We start from the raw sequence: 18,934 nt of genomic DNA on the forward strand, positions 1-18,934 counted from the left end.
TGGGTCATTGAGTAATGTTATGGCACCTATCCTTTAGTACTTTGGAACAGAATTTGCTATATTTTGCTACAGTAAGGGCTTGACCCATATGGAGGCATTTTAAGTGTGGTATGTAATTTATTGTGAATTAATTGATCAGATTTTTTTTAACCTGGTAACAGGCTATTTGTGGAGAAAGAAAGAAAGGTTATAGTTATAGCAGGGTTCTCCACAACAACTTTTAAGTTTTAAGATGAGTAGCCAGTTGAAGAGAAACATAGGACAAGGTCTGGAAGAGTCCCAAGTGCAAAAGCTTCTAGCCCATGGAGTTGAGGTAAATCACCCTCCTAGTACATGGATGTTTTCAGCAAATGAGAAGCTCTCTGGACTCTGGGCGTGGGATTTCTATGGAGGCTTCATGATGTAGGCATGATTGATCACTAACTCCTTTTCTAGCCCTTTTCCCCTCTCTGGAGAGTGAGGGGTGTAACTGAAAATTCCATACTTCTAACTATTTTTAATTTTTTTTTGAGAGAGAGAGAAAGCACCTGTGTGTGAGCAGCAGAGAGGGGTGGGGAGAGAGAGAGAGAGAGAGAGAGAGAGAGAGAGAGAGAGAGAGAGAATCTGAACCAGGCTCCAAGCAGGCACAGAGCCCAGTGTGGAGCTTTATCTCAAAACTGTCAGATCATGATCTGAGCAATCAAGAGTCAGATGCTTAACCAGCTGAGCCACCCAGGTGTCCCTGAAAATTCCATACTTCTAATCATGACCTAGGTGTTTCTGGTGACCAGCCTCCATCTAGGAAACCACCAAGAGCCACTTCATTACTACAAAAGAAATTTTTATCACCCAGGAAATTCCTAGAGATTTAAGAGCTTTGTGTTAAGAACCAAGGTCAAAGACCAAATATAGAATGAGAAATGCTCCTAGTGCTCTTATCACTTAGGAAATTACAAGAGTTTTAGGAGCTCTGTGCCAGGAACTGGGGTCAAAGATAAATGTTACAACAAAAGATTCTCTTAGTACCCTTATATACAAGGATTTTAGGAATTCTGTGTCAGAAACTGAGAAGCAGATACTATATATGTTTCTTATTATTTCACAGAAAGATATGAGAATGCTTGGAACTTGATTAGGTAAGACTAAGAGATACACTGATGTTTCTCTTATTTTTTTTCCCCACTAATGTTTTAAACCCACCTACCAGGGACTTGTACTTAGGCAGGACTATTAGTAAAGCATCCCAGGGGATAATAGGGAGGCACCTGTAACCGTTGCTGAAGGATAAGAAGCTCTAGAATGAGAATAAAGCAGAGAACTAGAAAAAAGATTGAAAAATTACGGCATATATCTTTTTCTAATTTGTCTAGACTACGACTTGGAAATAGTGATTGAATGGCACACATAAATCCCAACATATGTATTAGATGTGGTGTTCCCCTCAGAGTAACTCAAAATCACAATTAAAAAATAAATAAATTAAAAAAAAGTTCTTTATAACCATTTTGCATTACCTTCTTTTCAGGGTGGAATAATTTTATGCCTTTGTGCCAGAAACATGGAGAATGAAGAGTAGAGTTTGGGAGCCACATACATTATAATTATGCTTTTTATCCCTCGCTCAGTTTTTGCAAAAGATTTCTGTGGAGTTTTAGCCTGGCTTCAACCGGAAATCAGTACTAAGTCTTAAAAGAGGGCAGGGAATTAAGACACAGATGCAAAAGATACAGAATTACAAGATTTTTTTTAAATCTGGAAGACAATTAACATTGTCAATGTTAACTATCAGTGAACAATTTCCTCAGCTCTTCTGTTTTAAATATTTGTTACACATCTAAATTATTTTCATCATTTAAAAACTGATAGAGTGTAAATGACAGCATATTGTGATAAACATCATAATTGGAATTGTTTAAATAATTTGTATCATTTTCTTAAAATTATAAAATGAAATAACCCCCAAAAACTGCAAAGAAAATTAAAATCGCCCATAATGCTAATTAATGTAACACTCCAACAATAGCTCTTAAAAAAATACTTGTTACCATTTTATTTCTCTACACACTAATTAAATATTATATATACCTTATTGATTTTCATCACATCATAGATTCCACAAATATAATTTGTTTATTTCAAAATATTCATTAGCTATTTAGTTCCTTTAATATACCCAGACTCATGTATATTTTCTGTACCTCATTCTTTGCCCCAGGACCAGATTATTATAATATTGTCAGTTTTAAAACTTCAAAGCGGTCACTTTGAATCTGGGACAATGTGAAGAGCCTCACACTGGATTATGAAACTCATTCTTCAAAACTGCCTTGTCATAGAGTCTCCACTATTATCTCATTTACATCAATGCCTGGTTTACCCAGACTATACGTATAGTAATGGATACATCCAGGACTGCCCCTAGTTTGACTACAAACACCATAATCTTCATTCTTTTGCTATACAGTGGTGTCTTGCTCTTTGATAGGTTTTGGAGGATTGTTTCCTAAAGGATTGGTTCACTTTTCAGGGTGGCCTAAGCGCCACTCTGTTTTCTCTACCACTGAGTACCATCTGTTGTTGTTGTTTTATTTTAAATGGGGAAACCACAGAGGTGGCTGGGTGGCTCAGTTGGTTAAGCATTTGACTTGGGCTCAGGTCATGACCTTGCAGTCTATGAGTTTGAGTCCCACATCAGGCTCTGTGCTGATGGCTCAGAGCCTGGAGACTGCTTCTGATTCTGTCTCTTTCTCTCTGTCCTTCCCCTGCTTGCACTCTGTCTCTCTCTCTCAAAATTAAATAAACACAAAAACAAATTCTAAAAAAAAGAACATAAGTTATTTATAAATGGGGAAACTACAGAACCTTTTGGTTTTCTTACCCTTTTTAAGTTTTTTTTATCAGTAAACTGAAAATATTTGTTACCTGATTAAAGTACTTGTTTTGTGAAATTACTCTTCCTGCTTTTCTCTCATTCGTCTATTAAGATCTTAGTGTTTTTCTTTTCTGCTTGTATGATCTCTTGTTTAAGAATTTAAATCATTTATCCATAGCCTGTAGTCTTGGTTCTCTGATCTAGTATCTTTGAGAATTTCTTCCCTAGAGTTATAATCACCTTGCTTTGGTAGGAGGGAGGTTATCTTACTTACACTGACACACTTCGTGCATGTATTGATCAACTCTGTGTAAGTCCTGGCTAAAGTAATTTCATTTGAATCTTTTTTGGGTCTGGAGAGCTTCTGTTATCATATTTTAATCTTCCGAAGGACAAATCGAAATATCTTGTTAAAACAAAGACCAGCAGTTTTTCATTATAAGCCTGGGAGAGCTAAACTATTTTAAACTTGGATAAAACTTGTTATAGCTGCGTGCCGTTACTTACAGACTTCCAGGTGCTAAAAACTGATGAGAATGCAGATGTGCTGTGTTGAACCATAGCTCACATAAATTAGATTGGCTGCTATTTCTAGCACATTTTGGTTTCTATTTCTAAATTATCTCTGAGGCTTGTAAGCATTTTCAACCTGTACTTCAAGTATGTATTGATTAAGGAAAGAACACGTATACCATCTGGTGCTAAGGTGTTACTGTGACAGCATCCTCAGACTTTATTTTAAAACATTTACTTGAGGGCGGGGGTGGCTATACTGCTTCAGATATTCATAGAAAAGGAACTTCAGTTTTAATCTTCTTGATAACGGAATAATACATAGGGTGCTGTGATCACTAAATCCTTACAAAATATATTTTGTAGAACTGAGTTTTTCCAAAAAAAATTACATTGACCATTTTGTATTTATATGAATCGGTCTGAATATAATTAGCTATTTAGTTACATTGTAAATGGAAATACTTAGTATGATGATATTATATGGATCATCAAAAAGCTAATTCATCTGAGATAATAAGTATCTAGTTTATCACTCTAAGTATGATATTACGAAGAGGAATAAGCTACCACTCTTCTCCCAAAATGCATGATATGCCAGATATTGATCTAAGTGAATTTATGTATTCTCACTTCATTTTTGAAAAACCTTTGAGATAGGATCCATTATTATTTCTATTTTATAGCTATCAACTGAAACACAAAGAGGTTAACTAATTTGTCCAAGGTAATTTATTTATGCCACTTAAAACAAGTCAAAGACACTATCAGTGCAAATCTAAAGCAATGACTCAGATAAAAGCAGTAGCACAAGTGTTTGATTTTACATGATTTCATATTTTTGATTAAAGTTTATTAAAACTTTAAAATCTTAGTGCTAAGTATGGTGGTTTAAGTTCTTCGTGGATTTGGCGTTACTGCGAATTGCATGTGTATGTGTGTATGTGTGTGTGTATATATTAAACTATAAGAAAAAAATCTTATTATAATTTTCAAATTAAGAGGACTGAAAAAATATTATTTTTAGAATCATTCGTGTGTTTTTGGAGTCTCAGAACACTGGCTGACTATGAAATCCTAATAGGTAATGGCCAACCACAGTGAAGTTATTACCTTCCTAAACACAATTCTACATGAGTTTATAAACAGTGTACCCTGAACTAGAAGTATGTTTGTACTTTATTAGGAGATGACATCATCCTTTTTTATTAATCACTGAAAAATAGATACATTTGTCAACAATTATTATTTATTACTGATGGAGTTGAAAATGTGTTGTTTGAAATTAACACATACATGCAAACTTTCCACATTCATAGCTATCAGTAAATTTAAATAATTGTGCCATTGTTAATATCAGTTACAGTAAAGCACTGACTACTTGCGGATGTCATTCATTTTGTTTAAACTGTGAAGAAATAAAACGATTAAAGAATCATCCTCATCTTAGGAAACTGATAGTCTAAGAAAAGAAGTCAAACATTTTTTAAGGACAGATAGTAAGTGTTTTAGCCTTTGCAGACCGTACATTGTCCATCATAACTACTCAACTATGTCAGAACAACACTAAACAAGCCACAAATAACAAGTAGAGTGTGGCAGTGTTCTAACAACACTGCATTTACAAAAATAAGTGGGGGGCTAGTTTTGGTTCATGGGCTGTAGTGTATCAACCCATAATCTGAGTGCTAATATAAAAAGAAACATTAGGAAAATTAATTTATAGAAGAGATCAGTGTTTAAGATATTTATGAAATAAATGGAATTACAAAGAAATATATCAAGATCTGCCAAAGTATTTCACAGATGTTTTACCTAATCTTTAAGTATTTCAGTATTTTGATATCCTGTAACTTTGTATTTCATTATCTCCACAGTGAAATAAGTTTTGGCATATTTTAAAAAATGCATTACAATAAATAGTCAAATAGGAAGTAAATGTCACAGGAAACATTTTTATTTACTAGGATTTCACTTTAGTGACAGTCAAATTTCCAGACAATTACTAGTCCTAAAAATTAAAACATCATCAGTTTTCCGGAAAAAAAAAGAAAAAAAAAAATATATATATAAAACATTGCCTACTTTTCCTTTGAAAAAGACCCATTGAAATTTAATTTGGAAATATTTGCCTACCTTTGTTAGCATTTCCAAATTTGTTTTATGTTTATATTTTATTTTCTTCTCTTTATTTGTTATAAAATAGAGTAGATGCATTTCAAGTAATTAAAGTTCAAAACAGATTTTAGAAAAAAAACCCTTGGCCTGCTGGTTTATGGTATCATTGCTGAGCTCATTTCTCAGTTCTCTTGGAATCACTATGAATACTATTCATAAAATATATAGACAAATGAATGCATTGAAGCACTAAATAAATTCTATGTTATATCCTGTGATCAGTTTATGTGGTTTCTAACAACAAAGTGCATTTTATAAAATAATTTACTTGGTATTTTCTGGATTTTTTATGAATATGTGAAAAATTTGAAAGAATCTTGAATGTTGCAGTATCCAGAAAAGTGCATGTATTATATGTAGTTTGCTTTTTTTTAATATAGCAATAGCTCTACAAATATATATTTGGAGATGCATTTTTTAAACCTGAATATGTAAATTTAAATTGGTAGCCTTCCATAGGTGATTGGAGAAGTCATGTAAGCATAACATCTCGATAAGCTGTGATAAATAATGCCACTGGCATAAGAAATCAGTGGGTCAAATGGGCAGGACATTACTTTCCCTCCTAAATTTATAGGTTCTATGCAAACATGTATTTAAAGGACAATTTAGCATGTCTTTTGAATATAAATTTTGCAGGAATTCCTGAGGAAAGATATATTTAAGTGGGCTTACATTTTTATTTGTATGTCTATATTAATTGCATAATCAAATACATTGGCTCATTATATTTCCTACTGAATAAGCATTTTAAGAAAAATAAAAATAACTATTTAATATAGCTCTGTATTTCTTAAATCCATAAAATGCTTTTTAATTTGAAAGGCATTGTGGAAGAAGTTTCATTGTAATGCTTTTAGGGATTTTGCTTTTGAAAAGCAAAGCTGACACCTGTCTAAATTCATAGTGTCTTTATGCTATACTGAGGGAGTGGGATCTCTTCCTTATCTTGGGCTCTCTTGTTTGCTTTTCAGTTGCTGCGAATGTGGCTGTGGAAGGGCTTCTTCCCTGTGCGCTGTTGCCCATCCAAGCCTAATATGGTTAGTGTTCCCCTCCCGCTTTCACTCCTATGTAATGTCCCACCTCTATGTATTATCGTCAGCATTCCTTTTTTTTTTTTTCTCCATTTGTGTACATTTTAACAGTTAGTGCACCAGGTATGCCTAAAAGGAGAGTAGATGGAAACCAATTTCCAAAGGGGAATCTTAACAAGTGATTTCACAGGGGATAGTTGTCAATAAAATATACATAGAGCACATCATCCGTATCTCAAGCATTCATACTTCTTTTCCAAAGCTTTTACTGTGGTCCTGATTTAAACCAGAAGCTGTAAGATTGTAGATTGTAGCATCTGTTTCACATTTAACATGTTTGTGTGTTTGTTGTTCCATTAAGATGAAAATCATATCATATATAGAAATGGAATGCTACCTCTTGACAAAATGCTACTTCAAATCACCATTTCTCCCTAAGAACCATGGAATGACCATAACTTAACTGGAATTTTTTTTTTTTTGTAATCATTGTGGATATATGTGGCATTGGAGAACAGAGCCACATGTAATTTTAAATGTTTTTTAATATTTTAAGCGTGAATAATTTCAGATATTTGAAGTGATATTTCTAATTTGATACCGGTGAAATAAAAAATATGCACATATTGGAGATCAGGGTCCAAAGGGCTAGTCTTAATTACTTACAAATGCAAATCCTAAATATATATCTGGGTTATAGCTATAAAACTATAGGCTAGGCCAAAAGATCAGAGAGCTCTATTCACAGATTTAGAGGGACTCCTGCACAATAGTGTGCTATCATGTTAAAAGTGAAATAATGTAGATAATTTCTTCCCAGATTAAAGATTCTACATCGCTGTACTACTGTATTGAGCTCTTATCTGTAGGTAAAACTTGCTGGGAAAAGATATTCTGAAATGCATTTTAGAGAAGTATAGGGCTTCCTTGGGGTACTGTAAATTGTAACTTGTATTCTCTAGGTGTAAATTAATTTTTGTTGATTACAAAAACTGGTGTGAATATGTATGCATGCGTGTGTACATGTGAGAAATGGTGGAGTGGATATCAGTGATCTTCTGAGAACAGGAGAAAGTTACAAGCAGGTTGCCAAAAATCAGAGATCTTTTTCTCAACCTTTTGAAAATTGTGTATTTGAAGGAAAATTTTGAGGTTAATATGAAAGCAGAGATTTATTCCACATGATTTCATTTACTCCACAAATTATTTTATGAGCATGGGGCTTTGATGACAAACCACAAATTCCTGAAATCTGGCAATGGCTAAAGTATAACATAAATATGGCTTTACACTGTGATTTTTTTTAAACTGCTGTATGAAAAGCTAAAACAAACAAACAAAAATGGTTGCTGAATTGTTCAAGCTACTTGAGTCTTAAGTAGAATTGTCATAAGAGATAAATCACCACTGATGCAGAATAGGCAGATTTTACATCTTGGAAAAAAAGATCAAAATCCAGGCCTACCTTGAAGTAAATCTCAAAGATAATGAGAGTATGAACATTCATGAAGACATGACTTAGAAGTATTGGCAAAAACAAACTTTAGCTAGATCTTAAATGCTTGATTTAAGGAAAAGTGGAAAGGCAGAATGCTTCCTTCACAAAAAACCCTAAGATAACACAATCATTTTTCTAACATTTTTTTTTTCAAATAATGCTAGCAGTTGTGGAGGCAGTGAGGGATTTGTGTGTGTATGTATATTTATGTGTGTATGTATGTGTGCGTACACTGAATGAATGAATGAATGAATGAATGATTTAGCCACAAATATGCTTAGATACTTAATAAAATGCCAACAGTTTTTGTGGAAAAATATATGAAAGATCCAGAATGTTTTTAATGCATTCTTAGTGAAATGAAACAAAATAAAGCAAAGAAACAAACATAATTTATCTTATATAATTAGACTGTAAGAGAGTTGTCCAAAATTACCACTGGGAAAGAATGGAAGCTTCAAATATGTTTATTGTTAAACAGCTTTCTGAAACTCCATTTTATAATTGAATTTTAAGTCACTAAGAAGTTTCAGTTAAAGATAGTATTTGTTTAGATTAAAGCATTGATGAGAAAACAATCTTTTATAATGGAAATTAAAGGCTGAGAAGAATAATTTTCCTAGTAGAGTCAGTAAAATACTGAAAAATCTTGACTGAAATCTTATCACCTAATTTCATATGTATAATCATATCAGTATAAGTCAATTACCACATAAAAATTTTGAAAGGAAAGTCTCTATCATCATCATTTGTGAATAGACATATTTACAATTACAGAACAAAGGTTGTTAGACATTTGGGGATATTGGAATGTCACTGTTTTTCATTCCTAGAAAGACCACTCATGTGTGGTTGGTTTTGACCTTAATATAATGCAATACATGTACATTAAAATTGCCCACTGTAAATTTACTGGCTTTTAAAGGTACCTTGATATACCTTATGGAAATCTCAGAATCTGAGAAGCATAATTTTGAAGACATTGATTTAGGTCTTTGGTTCTACAGTTCAACTATATTAAAATTTCCTCAATGCTCCAGAGTTCTGACCTTTGCTCTATCTTCCATTAGAAAACCAAATGTATTTCAAATACATGATGTGTCATTTATAAGATGATATTGGTAATTCGATGTTGCCACCTTTGATCTCAAAGTATTCTTCATCACTCTACTTGCCCACTTGTTATGAAATCTGTACAGATATATAATAATGTTAATATTTCAAATACTCTTTCTTCATTGACTTAAATCTATCCAATGATAGAAGATATTTCTGTAATATTTCTCTACCCACTGATAGAAGATATTTCTGTAATATTTCTGAATGAAACCTGATGCCTAAATTTTAGTTATACCATGCCCAATATTGCCTACATTTTTAGCTTTGATCTTTGACTATATGCCATCACAGCTGGTTTGAGATTCTATTATTTTACTTCTCAAAAAAAATCTATTTTTACAAATACCCAATGTTGAACAAATTGTTTTTTAGTGCGAGTAAGATGTTAATGTATGTAATTTCTAGAATAGTATTATAATTTATCCCTTAATATTCATTTGTGTTTATGTTTACAAACAGCAAAATATGTTTATAGCATAATATTTTTTAAGTCCATCTGGAAGATCTCATGGTCCCAAAATTGCCTTTTCTTGTGTTTCTTAAATTCAAACATATGCTAGACTATTTTCTTCATTCATTAGTTTTCATGCTTTTCAAGTGTTTTCGTATACCACTTACTATTTTTTCTGAAGTGTTCATGTGGCAAGAGAAATGGAGTTTTATATTCCAAAAACAAAGCATTAAATGTTCATTTACCTATCCTGTGCTTTTTTTAGGATATCAGTGTCATTTTTAAAGAGTTTTTTAAATATTATTCATCAGATATGAGGGGAAAACTTTAGCTTCTCTCATAATGCAGAGATCAAGACCAAAACCAAAACAAATTTCTCTGACCAAAAAGATCACAAAATTACATTGGATCATTGTCTTAATGTTTCAATAAACTATTTTTCTTTCTCTATATTAAGTGAAAATTTCTTAAAATTTGAAATAAACAAATTTTTATTTTCATATACGTGCAACAGAGATTATTTCATTCCTCTTCACAACATTTCTGCCAGGGAGGAATGTGGAAATACTATCCCATTTTATAGATTTAGGAAAGAGACAGAAAACAAAATTATGCCTTCTAATTCTAGACCCTCATTTAAAGTGCTCATAGAAGGCAGATGCGAGTCTTGCTTACTATATATATATATATATATATATATATATCCAATTCCATTTGAAGGCTTCCTATGTAAAATACAACTCTGAACTGTTCCAAAATCCCTTTTTATAATACTTGTAGAACCGCAGACGATAGGGGTTACTCAGTGGGCCTACTCTAATTGAGAAATTCAGTGGTCATACCCATGAAATAGTTTAAAAATTAAGAGATATTACTTACTCTCACATTAGAACAAAATTTACTGAAAACAGGGAGACAATCCACATGTCATACTTTATGAAATGTGTTTTTATATCAAAATTCTAAGTCAATTAAAATTCAACTCAATATTGAAAAGTCTGTAATTCGTCTTTGAGTTTTTTGAGGTATTTGAAATTGTACAAGTCTTCGTATTCTAATTCTAAAATGATTTGAAGAGTTCCTTCACGAAAAGTTTACAAATTCATAGGTACTATACTATTTTGGAATGTGTAATTTCCAAGGTATTCTTTTTTCTTTGTCTTTTAAAATGTAGAAATTACAAATGGTATGTAAGGCATAAAATAAGAAATAAGTTAGTGTCTCATACTGACTTTGATCACAGAGTGGTTAGTATCTTGATAGAATGTGAGATGGGACCTCACAAGCTAGGTCCTTGTTTTGTGTGGTATCATCATTCCATTCCCATATCCCAAGGAAAGTGTGATTTTGAACTGAGTACCTTGTCTCTCGAAAAGTATGTGTGAGAATTTTCAGTAAACAATAATGGATCACTTGCATTGTTTGTATAACTGAAATCTATCTTTAAGGAACTCAAAAATCACGGTACTCTAATACACCAATGTGAACTATATGAATGAGAGTCAAGATCCTGCCAGCAATACAGCCTAAATATCCAAAGTCGCATTTCACTACATTTTCAATTCACATTCTTATTGAAGAATGTTGTCCCAAAAAACAAAACCTAACCTATTTCCATTATTCATTAGATATATTAATAAACTCATGTTTATATGCCTCTTTATTTTATGAGGCTGAATTAGCTGAGCTTTTATTAAAACTACTTTTGTTCAGTTGGAGAGAATCCTGAAGTGAAAAAGTCAGACTATTTCCTCAAAATATGTAACTTATGCTTTTTAAGATTCCAGCAATAAAAGTCTTACACATTACATGGTGGTTGAGGTCACTGTTATGTATGAATAAGAAAGTGTGCATATATGGAGAAATGCAGTTTTTAAAGAGATTTAAATTACAAGGAGATTTTATTTTCCATAAGCAAAACACACTGCCTCTGTGTATGCTACAATTTGTTGCCTTAAGAATATTTTTCCTTTAAAATATAGGTAAAGCATTTCTTAATCAATCTGGAAAATAGAGGAACAAGATCAGAGTTTCCGTTTCTGAGCTAAGGACTGCATATGCTCACTCTTCTAAAGAAATCAAACTGCAGAACTATTTCTTCTCCCATCATTGCACCCCTCCCCACCTAATTTAGAATTCAGTGGGGAAATAAAAGTGATTTTTCAGTGTTTATCTGTAGGCAAAAGTAATGGAAAACTCTGATTCTGTGGAAGCTATAGTTGAGCAAGGATTTATGATCTCCCTTGGCTCTTGCATTCACTCATCTTTCCTCATTGGCCATAGGGTGCCATTTAATAAATTACTGATTCTCTGCATTGCTTGGGACTCAGGAGGGCTTGATATTCATACCTCTAATTTATTATCAAATTCTTAATTTCCATCCAAGAACCAAATTACTCATTGGCACATACATACATACATACATAAAGATTATTGCTTACTCTTTCATATATTATGGAAATCTCAGATATCCAAATTTAGATGTCATGGTTGGGGCCAAATTTTTAAGATCAGAATTAACATCATCAAGGATGCATTACCCAAATTCTTAGGGTAAGTATGGGAGAAAATAGACTGATTTCTTTTTTTTTTTTAATTTTTTTTTTTTAATTTTTTTTTTTCAACGTTTATTTATTTTGGGGACAGAGAGAGACAGAGCATGAACGGGGGAGGGGCAGAGAGAGAGGGAGACACAGAATCGGAAACAGGCTCCAGGCTCTGAGCCATCAGCCCAGAGCCCGACGCGGGGCTCAAACTCCCGGACCGCGACATCGTGACCTGGCTGAAGTCGGACGCTTAACCGACTGCGCCACCCAGGCGCCCCTAGACTGATTTCTAAATGACCTATAAAGTCATTGTTATATTTACCTATTAACTGTCTCTCTAGGACTTTTTAATAAACATTAATTAATGATTATGAATCACACCTACATTTAATATGATTTCTCATGCCCACCTCTACTACTAAACAATAAGATGATATTGTTCTCTAGGAGAAAATAAGTATAAATGACTAGAAGATGATTCCTCTAACTAGAAACACTAAAGATATTTTTAGTACAATGATATCAAAGCTCATTAAAATTGTGATATGGAACAAAATGAAGAAACGGTTTCTTTTCCACTCAGAAAAAAAAAATCAGTTCCAGAAGGTAGGAGGCATAATTTATGTACAGAATGGCATATTTATTGACTGCTTGTCTGATGGGTTAAAATTATGCATCTGGAGCAGGTACAGACGATGATGCTGAATGAACAGGCATCCTGCAATGCTTTGTTAGTGAGGCTGAGCCGCTGCTTGGTGCCAGTATCTGCCAGCTGCACTTTTACTTGCTGTATCTTGTTGAGGCTTGTTTTAATGATGCTTTCGGGGGTTCCAGAACTTAATTTTATATGTTAATGTGACATGCAGCCGTATATGTTATAGAGCTCCAGAGATGCCCATAGTCAAAAATAACTCCTTTCTATTGCCCTCCTGACTCTCACCCTAGGTATTAAAATGTTAACCAGTCCTCACCAAGGTATTCCCAAATCCCTTTTTAGATGAGATCCAAGGTTTTATTTCCATTTTCATATGAGGAACCTGCATGCAATTTAAACATCCATGAGGCTTATTTAATGATAAAGACTATTTGACGATACAGGTTTGAAAGCTCTTTTCTTTTTTTTTTTCTTTTGAAGGTAGGAGAGTAGAAGGTAGACCAAATGTTTGTTTTCTAAAGTAAACTGAAACAACTCGTATACTTTTCAGGTCTCTTTAGAATTCTTCTAACAAAGTTTTTTTGTCAGTATTATTTAAATAACATAAATCTCGGGATGATTTTACACAATTTTATTTAGAACATTGATTTTCAAAAGTAACAGTAACTTCTCTCTAGAGACACATGAATTAAAGATTGAAAGAATAACACAGTATCTAGAAAAATTATGAACAATGCATTAAAATAAATTTCACACAAAATGTAATTTTAGTATGATTTTATGTATTTTTTGTTCTCTCCATTTCACTGCGGTAAGTTGATTCAAGATGTCTTAAGGACTCTTGGATGACTAATGCAGCTATCTAAGTGTTATGAGTAAAATTTGAAAAGCCACCAGATCCCCATTGTGTATTTTTCCTCACCTGAGAACAGCATGTCTATTAAGTTATTACTTCAAATTTCTTCAGATTTCATTAGCTGTATTTTATTAGTAAATTGCCAGTTCTTCAACATGATAAAACAAAAATAATTGTATTTTTCTTTCAAAAATTACACAAAGATGGGTTGTGTTATCTACTTTGTAAAATACATATGTAATTATGTACTAGGAAATGATATAGAATAAAATAGGTTTTATTTTTCCATCGAAATAGAGACATATTTAAGAAATAACGTGGAATATATAAACAAGGAAGAGTCCTTGTTTGTATGTGTTGATTGAACACTTCATTTACATCACATAGTAGTTTTCAACCAACTTTGTAATGAAAATATTTTGTCAGTCTGCCATTTTGGCTGTATATTTTTTATGTAGAAATAAATGGAAATTTTGTTTTTAATAAATTCAATTTTGTTATGGAGTTTATGAAGAATAAATTCACTTCCTTAGAATTTCACTAAAAGTAATTTAAATATTTTCATTTTTGTCAGTTGTTTTAATGTTGTATGGTTAATCATGTACCACTCAATTTAGTATTCATCAGCATATTTCTTCTCCAAACACTTGTCATTGTGTAGACGCAATCAAAATATCATTCATTCATTCATGTATCCATTCATCAATGTGACAAATATTTTTGGTGCCAACTCTGAGACAGACACTGGGTCACTGCAGAAATTTATAGGTAAATGCTAGTTTCTGCCGTTCAAGAAACTGACAACGAGTAAGAGACCCAGAAAACATATTGAAATGATTATGTTGCATTGAAATGGGAATCACAATGTGAGAGGGGTACAGAAAGCTATTGGGTTCAGAAAGCTATTGGGAAATAGGGCATTATGTTGGGGTATCAGAAACAAAAGCATGAAGGAGGCAAAAATTGAACTAGACTTTGATAACTGAAAATTGTTACGAACAGCATCCTAGGTGTAGGAACCAGCATATGCACATTGTGGAAACATGGGGAAATATCTTGAAGACCTGAAGATAGTTCAGTATACTTGAAGATAACAGAGAAAGTGTAGGAAATATGCATGAGGGCTATATTTAGGAATCCACACCTTATTATTTTATGGAAGATTTTGCAGGAGACAGCTAACAACACAGAAAGGTACCTTATTTACAGTAATCTGGTTACAGCCATGTCTTGTAGAATTTAGGACAACAGTTACAGAATGCAGGGGCATCTGTTCAGAGGCACTTACTGCAATCCAAAAGAAAAATAACAAAGCCTTAATTGAAGAAGCAGTAGACCTAATGAAAAAGAAGAGATGAATTGTAAGACTTTTACATTATACAATGCTTGGGATTTGGCAACTAATTTGTTGTGAAGTACAGGAGAATATGGCTTTGTTCTTAAAGAGGCCAAGGCCTTGCCAATGTTAGTAACAGGAAAAGAAGGCAATGGATCAAGATTGAAAGTAAAGAGAAATATACTGATTTGTTTTTCAGACCTATTGAGTCTGTATGCCAGTGGAATACTCCTGTAAAATAAATCTATGAGGGACAAGAGTGTAACTTTCAAAAGAATTAAATCAGAATAGAGGTATTAATTAAATGGATGGAAATGAATGGATTGACGGTAGAAGAGAGAAGTAAGAAGCATCGCAAAATGAGTAGAGATTTCAGTCCATCATGAATAATTAAAAACTAAGATAAAGTCATGAGGTGACTCTCATTAGTGAACCTCCAAGCACGGATTTTTTTTTCAGCAACAAGAGCAGGTTTAAAAGACTGGTAAATTAGTAAGTAGTTGAGTAAAACAGGAGAGAATAAAATTTGGGAAGTGGGGCTGAACTGAGAGAAGTTGCAGATTACGGTAAATTTGGTAGTGATCTAAGTGGACTGAGTGGAGAAGAGCAACTTTACTTCAAAACTCCAAAACAAGAGAAAAAAAAATGATAGAGTAAGATACTAATTCAATAGAAACTATTTTGGGCAATTCATTCTGTAAAAAGTCTTCTGAGGTGACAAAAAAATTTAAGAATGAAAAAGAACAGAAACATGTCTGGTGTATGGTGTATGGTGAAGAGAAGGGTTTTGGGGGGGGGTGTTTGTTTTAAATGGGTCTGGATGGCTTCAGACTTCTCCGTGAAATCTGGGCAAGAGTGAGAGACGCTGGTTTGGGAAATATGACTCATCCAAAAGAAGGACTGGTGTTTTTACACGCTGCTGGTGTGAAAATCAGTCAGGGCTGCACTCATTTCAATTGCGTTTCATGCTTCTGGGCTTCACGTGATTCAACACTTGGAGATGTAGCTAATTGTAGCTTACTCTGTTCCAGGCGGTGTGGTTACAGCAAAGCAAAGCAAGATCCAGAAGAGGAAAAGATGCATTTTCATAATGGGCACAGTAAGCAAATTGTGAAAAATCAAAAGAAAACAAAATAGAAGAGATTTTATTGTTATTTTAGTTCATTTTCAGACACGGAGATGTAATAACTGACCAAAATATTTTGTTTAAAACAATGTGTTATGTTACATTCCGTAAAGCATATGGGCTTGGGGGCACTGCTGGTTGACCCTAGACAACAGCTGGATGGTTTATTAGATTTTTTAAAGCATACCTTCATTATAATTACTTAAAAAAAATTTCAATCAATATAAAAAGCTGTTATATTTCAAACCAAATTTCCAGGTCGATTCTAATTTCTTGCAACACAGTCAGTAGAAATCTATGGTTCAATAACACCATCAGATTAAATGAAGAAAATTTCTCAGTATTTTTTTTTCTTCCTCTAGCATGATAGCAAGAATTTCCCTGAGCAGATCCGGTAGCAACAACCTTCATTCGATGATTTGAAAAAGACTATCCTTTTTAAAAACGCAGAAAATCAAGTTTTTATAACATGCATTGTAAATTAGCCTAAATGAGTTCTAATTAATGGTATTTTAATATGTGCATTTTTAATAAATAGTACAGTGTTAGTTGATTTGTTAAGTAAATTACAAGAAGAATTTCTTGTGTTTTTGTCACTCTCCTGTGACTATAAAAATCAAAGCCATTAAAGCCATAATTCATGCTGCAAAATATTGAGTCTATTATCATAGTTCCCATCTTATTTAATGGTATTTATCCTCAAAAAAAAAAAAGACCCTGTGAAATTGGTAGTCTTTAAATGTGATGAAACTGAAGCTCATAGAACATCAGAGTCTTGTATAAAGTCACGCAGTAACAGAGGTATGACAAGTTGAACTTTTCTTTTAGTTCTGTGTCAGCCTTACTGGACCAAAGCTCCAGAAAAATTATTTTAAATTATTTTTTGTGAAACCAAAAGTAACCATCTGTGATGGCATTTTATTTTTTTTAATTTTTTAAAAATATTTATTAGAGAGAGAGAGAGATAGAGAGAGAGAGACAGAGTGTGAGCAGGGGAGGGGCAGAGAGTTAGGGAGACACAGAATCTGAAGCAGGCTCCAGGCTTCTAGCTGTCAGCACAGAGCCCGACGCAGGGCTTGAACCCACACACCGTGATATCATGACCTGAGCGGAAGTCAGACGCTCAACTGACTGAGCCACACAGGTGCCCCTCTGTGAAGGCATTTTAAGTGAGACAGAATAGCAAAGCAACAAATAACTCACTAACATTTCATTGCCAAGTTTAGTAAAAAAAATTATCTTAGTTTGCCTCAGGCACTGACTCTCTGAACATCAGTGATGTGCCTTTTCAAATATGTTGTCATATATGCATTTCTTGCACAGGCCAACAATCCAGATTTCTTAAAATTATGTAAGTGACATAGCTGTACAAATGACTCCTATAGCTCAGGAGAGGGGCTGTCCTTACAGCTTGGCCATTTCTAGGAGTTAGGAATTTAAGCCAGAGGTGCATGTTAATAATGTTTGTGATTCCATTCATTCATCACAAGCACTTATATTTCAATGCACACTTATGTTTCCAGTTAAACTGCCAGGAGTAAGAACTTATATTGATCCACACACCTATGAGGATCCCAATCAAGCTGTCCATGAATTTGCCAAGGAGATAGAAGCTTCATGTATCACCATTGAAAGAGTTATTGGAGCAGGTACAATAGTGTGTTTAACTTGGACTTTTAAGTTGTGTTTATATTATAGAATGTAATATGTCAATGTCCTGATCTAACAAAGAATGTTTTTAATCTTTTGTAATCGACTTGCTTTCAAAGTGGTAGGTAATTGATCATATTTTAATGCTTCCCTCTGTGGAGCTCATATTTAAACCAGCAAATGTTTGCTTTATTAAATAAATAAATAAATAAAGTAGCAAAAGTATGTATATTTTATACATATTTATATACATTATAAAGTGTATAGTGTTTTATCATCTACTGTTTCTTTCATTCCATATATAATCTGTAATGCCCAAAACTATTTACATAATTTAAGCACTCAGATACTCTATTTATGAGTCATCTCTTCCTTGAAATTATTCCCTTTTTGTCCTGCTATAAACTTTTCTCCTTTTCCCTTCTCAGTAATTAAGGCACTGCTAGTGTAGACACAGAAGGAAGATGCGAGTGATTTTCAATCAGTTGCATTTAATTTCTTTCTAATGTTTTCATTAAGGTTTTTTGTAGGTGAGATGAATGAAGCTAATAACCCCCAGAGTGTTTAATGATCACCTGTAGACGATTTTTCCCAAAGCACCACTTCTTAACCCTGAAAACAAAGTTGGACTCCCATTTCAATTCTGTTTTGTCTCTACCTTAATAGGGCTTTAGTGTATTCATAGAGTAAGGATTTGAAATGAGTTTGTGGGTTTTTTTTCATCTTTATCACAAGGTGAATTTGGTGAAGTTTGTAGTGGACGGTTGAAACTTCCAGGAAAAAGGGAATTACCTGTGGCAATCAAAACCCTCAAAGTAGGCTATACAGAAAAGCAACGCCGAGATTTCCTGGGCGAAGCAAGTATCATGGGGCAGTTTGATCATCCTAACATCATCCACTTAGAAGGTGTTGTGACCAAAAGTAAGTACAGTAGCAAATTATGTGTGTGTGTGTGTGTGTGTGTGTGTGTGTTTGCATGTATTATGAACATCTGGGTTTCTTCTATTAGGTTATTATTAATTTCAGGATAAAAAGAAAAATAGCCACAGTAATGTTATTAACAATTTCATTGGCATTAATACTAATTGTCCTGTATTTTAGTAGAGTTTTGTCAAAGTCAT

At 33.3% G+C, this 18,934-nt stretch overlaps 1 protein-coding gene across 4 annotated transcripts in view; it reads left to right on the forward strand.

Annotated features, from left to right (window-relative positions):
• The window catches only part of EPHA5 (EPH receptor A5), a 338,688-nt gene that overhangs the window by 277,820 nt on the left and 41,934 nt on the right, over nt 1–18,934 (forward strand). For 2 of the 4 annotated variants that reach the window (XM_030313778.1, XM_030313779.1), the window contains exons 9-12: nt 6,517–6,582; nt 16,069–16,136; nt 17,687–17,812; nt 18,549–18,734. In XM_030313778.1, coding sequence (XP_030169638.1) covers nt 6,517–6,582; nt 16,069–16,136; nt 17,687–17,812; nt 18,549–18,734 — 446 coding nt within the window. The remainder of the gene's footprint in view (nt 1–6,516; nt 6,583–16,068; nt 16,137–17,686; nt 17,813–18,548; nt 18,735–18,934) is intronic. The other 2 variants (XM_030313781.1, XM_030313782.1) reach the window with 1 other exon arrangement.

The sequence above is a fragment of the Lynx canadensis genome, chromosome B1, assembly GCF_007474595.2.
Source record: "Lynx canadensis isolate LIC74 chromosome B1, mLynCan4.pri.v2, whole genome shotgun sequence".
Taxonomy (NCBI): Eukaryota; Metazoa; Chordata; class Mammalia; order Carnivora; family Felidae; genus Lynx; species Lynx canadensis.